Source organism: Otolemur garnettii, unplaced genomic scaffold, assembly GCF_000181295.1.
Source record: "Otolemur garnettii isolate 467f Iridium unplaced genomic scaffold, OtoGar3 scaffold00003, whole genome shotgun sequence".
Classification (NCBI taxonomy): Eukaryota; Metazoa; Chordata; class Mammalia; order Primates; family Galagidae; genus Otolemur; species Otolemur garnettii.
Window position 1 is genome coordinate 3,236,473 of NW_003852398.1, and position 8,144 is coordinate 3,244,616.

Consider the following 8,144-nt stretch of genomic DNA (forward strand, 5'->3'; position numbering starts at 1 on the left):
TGGGAGATCTCAGGGACATTTATCTTTTTATACCTGCTATAACATAGTTACATGAAGTATTCAGGAAATCCTTTGCACTATGTTATAGCAGGTATAAATATTGATACATACCTGATATATATTAATATTTATATATACCAGATATAAGTATCTAAATTTATTAAATGACTGAATGAATGAATGGATGGAAGTGATAAATTAGGGAAGATTAAAATAACTCAAGTAAACTAATTATAACATTCTGGTTAGGCTGCTCAAAAAGAAATAAAGTAAATGCATAAGAAATTCATAAATGTATCATACAGGATCTATCTAAATGACCCTATAGCCCTGTTAGCTGTCAATTTACTGTCATACAAAATGTCCCCATTCTAATATTGGTAATGACACAGTCAGAGGACTATTTCTGTAACTTGCAAAAATGTAGTCTAAGACTTACCCGTTTATCTATCTCTCCGTGCTGCAGCTGAACAAAGCGGGCACTGATAGCAGCTATGTAACTCTGTTGATTCGAGAATGCGACTCGCCCAGCTCCTTTTGGGTATTTTAGCTCAGGGTCAGTATCAATACCAGCATAGCACACACCTCCATACAGCCGATCCATTATCATTGCAAGCTCCACTAAACAAGAAAGGAGCAGAGAGGGTATTTGAAATAAGGAAAATTTATCTGGTTTACGATGGTTTCATCAAAAGCAATTCATTTGTACTCTGAGCTCACATCATTATAATAATTACTAAAATCAAATTCATTACTATAACCAGTTGTCCACTGTGTTAGTCGTATCACTGATTATCTCGGAAAATGTAATGGCAGCTTTAGGGACCTTAGACACAGCTCTACGTTTATGGCCTGCTTTGTCTTTCATGTTTTATTGATTTCCAACTTTCCAAGTATAAGCATAAAGGGTAACATTTTATAATAGTGAGTAATACATACATCTTAGCAAAGTTCTCCTTTTATGTAGTCTATGGACTCTTCCTTTCTGATTCTATGTACTTTATGTTTATGTTATTGTTGTTACAAAAGTTTATATTACCAACTGTTTAAACCCTTAAGACCCAATTATCCTTAAATTTTTCTAAAGAAAAGATATCCATCCAAATTTTTTTAACATTGCATCTTTGGCCTTTTTTCTAAAAAAGGGTATAGGTTAGTTAAGGTTAATCAATACTAATTTTTGTGTTTTTTTTGAGACAGAGTCTCACTTTGTCACCCTTGGTAGAGTGCCGTGGCATTATAGTTCACAGCAAACTGAAATTCGAGGCTCAAGCGATCCTCTTGCCTCAGCCTCCTGAGTAGCTAGAACTACATGTGCCCACCACAATGCCTGGCTGTTTTTTCTATTTTTAGGACAGATGGGATCTTGCTCTTCCTCAAGCTGGTCTCAGGTAATCCATCCACAGTGGCATCCCAAAGTGTTAGGATTACAGGTGTGAGCCACGGTGCCTGGCCAAATACTAAATTTTTTTAATGTGCAAAACTGTAACACTGCTTTTTAAAGCAAATGAAAAGAATAAAAATGTAGCACCATTCCAATATTCAACTGCCAATAAAAATGGCAGCAACAAAAAGATCTAAGCAAATCTTAAATATGGCAAATTTATAATTAGAACACAATGCAATGATTTGATTTTATAGCAAGAAAAAGAAGCTTAATTTTGTAAAAGAAGCCAAATACTGCATTATATTGAATACTAACCAAGCAAGGAACCATAATTAATCTTACAAATTCTCCAATTGCATGATGACTTTTGAACAGCTAAATATAAGCCTCATTTTTAAAATTAATTGCCTATTCAACAAAGCTAACTGGAACAAATACATTAAAGAGGAGACATTATTCAAACATGAATAAGAAAGCTGTATTCTTTCTCTTCATCTGTGTGACCAGGTTGCAAAGGACTGCTTTTCTCTTTGCTCTTCCTAAACCACTGTTGCTGCCTCTTCAGGAATCTGCTTCTCTTTTCCAGAATCTTTAGAATTCTCAAGAATTCTCTAATTCCTTTTTGCCACATGGGAGTTGGGCTGTCACAAATTGGATTCCCTCTCTGCATATTTATTTTCAGCTTTTCTCAATGAAAATGACCCAGAATTAGTGGCAAAGATAGAGGAACAGAGCCCCTTCCCAGGGGCTCAAGAAGCCACCACATTTCTATAGGTGCCCGGGATATTGTCTGCTTTAGTTCACGCCGTGTTCAAAGGAGAGGAGATGAGAGTAATGAACTGATTTCCCTGGCGAGAGTGACGCACTGGGCAAGGACCTCCGAAGTTTTCTTTTAATCTTCATGACAACCTATGAACTAGGTAGCAATTTCCTCTCAGAAACGGAGGCACAGAGGATGATCGATCTGTCCAGGGTCACAGATTGTTACATGATAATGCTGGCCTTGGCACCCAGGTTTGTCTGCTCTATGCCATCTTACCACCAGGGATTTACTACTTAATACAGGATGTATTTGAACACTAGAAAACTAACTGGTAGATTCTTTGTTTGGGGGCTTTCCTAGCTTATTTCCAATTAAACTAGTACCTTTCCCACAGTCTATTATTATTAAAAAAATAAATACAAATACTTCAAGTTGTATCTTCTTCTCCATAAAATGTTAAAATCCTGAAATGGCATTCTTGTTTATTTTATGTTCGTTATCTCATTTATACTATTAAACTTTAAATTACTTGAAGTTAGTGTGTCTAAAAAAAATGTGTTGAGAACTCCAACGCATTTCAGAGCTTGGTAAATGGCTGTTGAACAAATGAGGACATGGGAAACAAATGCTGAACATCTTAATACATGATCTATTCTTGAATTTTTTTTTTTCAAACAGTGAAGAGAACATTAAGGGGCCCTACACTAAGTGTTTTTCATTGGTTATTACATTTAATTCTCAAAACAACTCCATGAAGTACTCTCACTTTTTACCTCATTTGACAGATGAAGACTCTGAGAATTGGAGAAATTATGTAATTTGTTCAAGGTCACTCAACTATTAATTGGGAACAGAACACACAAATTCAAACCCACACACTTTGATTCTAGAACCCTCTCACTCTCTGACATAAACTCAAATGCTTACAGAGAATTTAGTCTGCAAATCTTTATTTTTCTTATGCTAAAGGATAGAGGGACTTTTCTTTGATCATACCAGCTCGTAATGGCCGAGGAACACCACCAACAAATATAGTTTTTCGTGGGTCAAGCGGCTGTGAACCATCCATCACAAAGTCACTGTCACTGAGATTCCAAGGCCGAATCTGTACCTGGGGAGTATACAAACCAAAATGTGTCATTTTCAATACAGGCAAATGATGGAGGGGAAAAGTCTCAAATTTTAACAAAGTATTTTTAAAAGCAATAACCCGTGTCATTACAAATCAATAAAGCTATAAAACTAGAAAACTTAAAAATAGTGTAATCCCAACCCTTCATTTCATTGGTAGAAAGTTCAAGTTAACTGCTTGTCATATGCCAAATGACTTAACATATTCTTAATTATCTGTAAGGTAATTATAAATATCTGGAGTTTTTTTTAGCATATTTGGGGCTCAAGTCTCCCCAGCCCTCAATATCTGTATGATTTAAATTTAGCATGGTATCCAATGTCAATTAGTATGTAGTACTATGATTGTGTGTTCAGTTTATGTCCAAGAAATGCAAACTACCTTGAGAGTAACAAACCTGCTGCATTATTTCAAAAAGGTTTTCAAAGTAAAAATATTGATGATATTTGCAACAGACTATTTTATGATAAACACATCAGTGTGCCTCTTAAGCTCAATCAAGAATCATGCCTCTCATTAAAAATGTCTGCATTTGTTAATGGTTACAAATGCCCATACCAAAGGCTATGAGTTGATCATGGGCTATTCCCAAATACATACACCAACAAAGTCCTAGACCAGAGACCCTAAATTCAAATACCTATAGGGGGTTGACAGGGAACATAAACAAGTCAAGCAAAGGAGTCCAGATCACAGGAACTCTTTGATGAGGATTCTTGACCTAGACAACCCAAGGTACTAAAAGAGGTTCCATAAATTATTGCTTAAGCTGGGACCACTCATGAACACCACTCTACACTATACCCCACCATTCATTAGGTGTTGACTGAGTAATAATAAATTGTGGATTTGCCAGATTCGCAAAACAGTCCAGATTCTACTCTTACTAAAAATTGAATTTTATGATAAAGAAAAACTATTCCAAAAAGGAAAAACAGTATGAAATGTACCTGTACTTGCATATACATAATTCATTCTACTTTTGGAAAGTACCTTACGTAAAAAGTTAAAAACTGCACTGGGTAAAGTCTTGATTAAAGTGAGGAAGGAGACAGAAAGACATACATACATACATATTTGTGATTTGAATCAGAGGAAATTCAACTACTTTATCAAATGCATTATCAAATGAAGTAAAAGTAACAATTTACCAATTATATTTCAACTAACCATAAACTCAATGTCAAAATGTTGTGCACAAATATACAGAATGTCAATGCTAGGAGCTTAACAACAAGAAGACATTTTTATTTAGATTCTACTTATAAATGTATCAGTTAAGTACACCAGACACATCAAAATGTCTGTGAGTTTTTCCAAACATAACAGATGAATGGAGGCAAAAACAAGAAGCTATTTTATGCTAGACTGCGCTTACTGGTTTATCCTTGATAGTGGGGCTTGACACACACAGGTAGAGTTTTCCATCTTCTTCAATGCATGCATCAATGAGAGCCTGAACAGAGCTTTCATCTTGAAATAGCAAGAATGCATAGCCTAAGAAAAATGAAAAAGAAGGCTTATATGTTTTCCTCTTTATCGGTCATTCGTCAGGGGAAAGGATGCATAAACTAAAGCCAAAGGAAAGGAAAAGGAATAGAAAATCCACACACACAAAAATCTAAAACTTAATAATTATACCAGAAGTCTGAAAATATCAACATACAGCTCAATTTTGATAGTATCTTGAAACAAAAGTAGAAATTTGAAAGATGCATTTAGGAAAATAAGTTTAACAACAAAAAATGTTACAGTGAAAGTAAACGTTTATGCAAAGGTCAAACATTAAACAATGTAAGAATAAATTGTATAAGTATAATGAATGTTGAGAATTACCTTTAGGAGGAAAATAGGATTTGCTCTCCGCTTTATGAGGCCAATCTACAATCAAAGGGCCAAAGCGACGAAAACTAGCTGTGATCTCGTCTAATGAACAAAGCAAAAAAATAGATAAAAATATTTTTAAGATCATTTTTGGAGGTAGTTTGAAAAGAAAAGTTTCAAATCTACTATTTATAAGAACAGTACAGAAACTTCTGTCTCCCTTCGTGTGGACTCCCTACCTACTAATACTTCTCAGATTTGCCTTTACCCTCTCCTTTCTCCCTTCCCCTTGTTCCCTCCATCTGGATTATGTGCATGAATCATTCGAGCCAGCCAACCATCCATCCCTCCAGCATCTATTTCTGACATGACACTTTATTTATCCCCAAATACAACCGTTGGTACCTGTTCAAAGCAAGGTCACTCCCTCCCTTACATACTACCATATAACCCTCTCCACCTGGAAGTCAACATTGTTACAACAGTACCGCCCAATTCACAGACTCAATTTGAATTTCAAACTATCCCAATAACATTTCTTTTTTTCTTTCTGATCCAGATTTCCATCCGGAACACAGGTTGCTTTTAGTTGTAAAATGCCTAGAGCACTAGTTCTTTTCAATTTGGAACAGTTTCACATTGTTTTCTGTCTTTTACATTCGTTCTACAGGATGATGGCTATGGTCTGACTGTTTATGTCACCCAAAAAATCTCTATGTCAAAACCTAATGCCCAATGTGAGACTTAGTTTACAGATAAGTCCTTTAGTGGCCAATTAGGTCATGGGGACATATTAAGTCATCAACGGGACTTGTGTCCTTATGAAAGAGGCCCAACAGAACCCTCACCCTTTTGCCATGCCAGGTTATAATGAAAAGACTATCTACGAGGAAGCAGGCCCTTAGCAGACACTGAATCTGCTGGCACCTTGACCTTCGACTTGCAAGTCTCCAGGACAGTAAGAAATAAATTTCTGTTTTTTCTAAACCACCATCAATGGTATTTTCTTATGGCAGTCTGAAGGAATTTAAGACAGTGACTCAGTCTGGATCTGTACTCTGCTCTCCCATGCTACGCATTCCAACGGGAAGGCAACCATAATGATGCTACATTGTCTTCTCCTATCACTGGGCATGTTAAATCTTGATCACCTGGTCAAGGTGGTATCTGTCTGCTTTCTCTACCAAAAGGAAACCATTTCTCACTTTGTGTTTGCATAGTATTTTACAATTGGACATTATGTTACCCACCAATATTCCCTCCTGAGCCTTCTCATCCATTGAAGACTCCTGCCTGTATCAACTACCACACTGTTGGTTGCCTAATGGTGAACATCTATTCCCATCAAGCCTTTTACATTTACTAGTTGGTAGTAGACACTAAAGAAGAGCTTTCCCCCTCTGTTTTATTTATTTATATCAGAATGGATCTATTTTATCCAATGGGCTGTGATCTAATTCTCTCATTTATTTTGATGCCCAGTTTGTCCTCAAAGTTGTCCCTGTTTTGATCAGTGGGACAAATGTCCTCCTGACCCATCCACATCATTTTGTGAGCACTTCCATATTTTTTGGCCTAAGAAGATACTCCAGGCTCATCTTGTTCTTTCTTGGGCCCCATCCCAAGAATCAGCCATCTTTTTCCAAGATGAATTGGTTCCTTATAGTGGTAAAGGTATTCAGAAACTAAAATTTAGGCACTCCCTATGGTCACTGCTAGTGGGTACTCATTATTTCTAAGTCTTTTTAGTGGACAAAGCTAAGAAATAAATGAATACACACACACATACATACAAATTCTCTATCTGTGTGTTTGTTTATACTGATCCTTCCGATTCAACTCCTCATGGCTTTTGTTAGCCTTCTCCCTTTCCTTGTTTATAAATTCCCTCCTTGTGATGAGCAACCTAACTCCTGTTATCTGTTAAACATTTATTTACTTGCTCAATGTAATCAATCTTTTAAGTTTCAAGCTAGCCTCCTTGACCTTCTACCTTTGCACCCTGCTCTTGTTGCCCTAATTTCTTGGACGCCATGGCTGCTGCTGCTAAGGACAACCCACTTCACATGCATACACACACACACCCTCTACTTGGTGCCTTCTCCCCCTCACCAAGCTACTTCCTGGGTCAGCAATATCTGAGAGGAAGGGAGAAGAAGAAAAGATGGGTAGGGAAAAAAGATAGAAAAGGCATGATCATATTTTACTATTAACTTAAATAATACTAATTATGCCACATCATATATTTAGACAACTAATGAGACTAGGCCAATTTCTCTAGGAAACTAAATTTCCAAGAGACTTCTGGAAAGAATATGGAAGCATGCGTAGGTAAGACTTGGTATTAGGGCAGGATGGTGGAAGAGAAAAGGGAGACAGGGAATATGTTCAGACACTAGCCTGGGAGAACTGTTTTCATCTCCCAAAGACGGTAAAGTCTGTTCTACTATGATACCTGTCTGTGCATTAAATTTTGCTCATTTAAATCTGGTAAACAAGGGAATGATGTCAGTGTAACATGAAAGTTGTACTCGTTTATAAGTGATTTTTCCCAAGTAAGATGAGCTAACACAGTGAAGACAGAATTATAGCCTTCACCAGGAAAGGAAAAAGCCCCCAGCTTGTCCTACATAGGCAGGAGCCCTCACAGCTCTATTACAAGTATATTAAAATAAGTGAGGCAACCACGGCTCTCTTATCAGAAAGGTGTGACCCCAACCCTTATCTGCTGACACTTTCATGCACACTTTCTCACGTGTTCAGAGGCCCATTTCCATGGGTTTTGTCTCCAGGCCTGCATGCCAGTATCCCCACTTTATTGGTTTTGTGCATTTTCAATATTCCTGAAGGCAGCCCAAGCACGATGAACTAACTGCCTGAATTGTCTGAGTTATTGCCAATGTCCTGAAACTAGTGTCTCAGGTACAAAGTTCATTAGGTTTTAGATGATTTACCTCTCATCCTATTTTCCCCATTAAACCCTATAAGTTTCAGTGCATAATTCTATAGACCACAATATTCTTTTTTTTTTTTTTTTT

General features: G+C 36.8%; 1 protein-coding gene and 1 pseudogene across 2 annotated transcripts in view; both read right to left on the reverse strand.

Moving 5' to 3' along the window:
• Nucleotides 1–8,144, reverse strand: part of CPEB4 (cytoplasmic polyadenylation element binding protein 4) — a 79,540-nt gene that overhangs the window by 5,621 nt on the left and 65,775 nt on the right. For both annotated transcript variants that reach the window (XM_012808931.2, XM_003781931.3), the window contains 4 exons: nucleotides 5,119–5,208; nucleotides 4,661–4,779; nucleotides 3,147–3,261; nucleotides 440–621 (listed from right to left, as the gene is read on the reverse strand). In XM_012808931.2, coding sequence (XP_012664385.1) covers nucleotides 440–621; nucleotides 3,147–3,261; nucleotides 4,661–4,779; nucleotides 5,119–5,208 — 506 coding nt within the window. The remainder of the gene's footprint in view (nucleotides 1–439; nucleotides 622–3,146; nucleotides 3,262–4,660; nucleotides 4,780–5,118; nucleotides 5,209–8,144) is intronic.
• On the reverse strand, nucleotides 1,798–2,184 carry LOC105887174 (annotated as a pseudogene).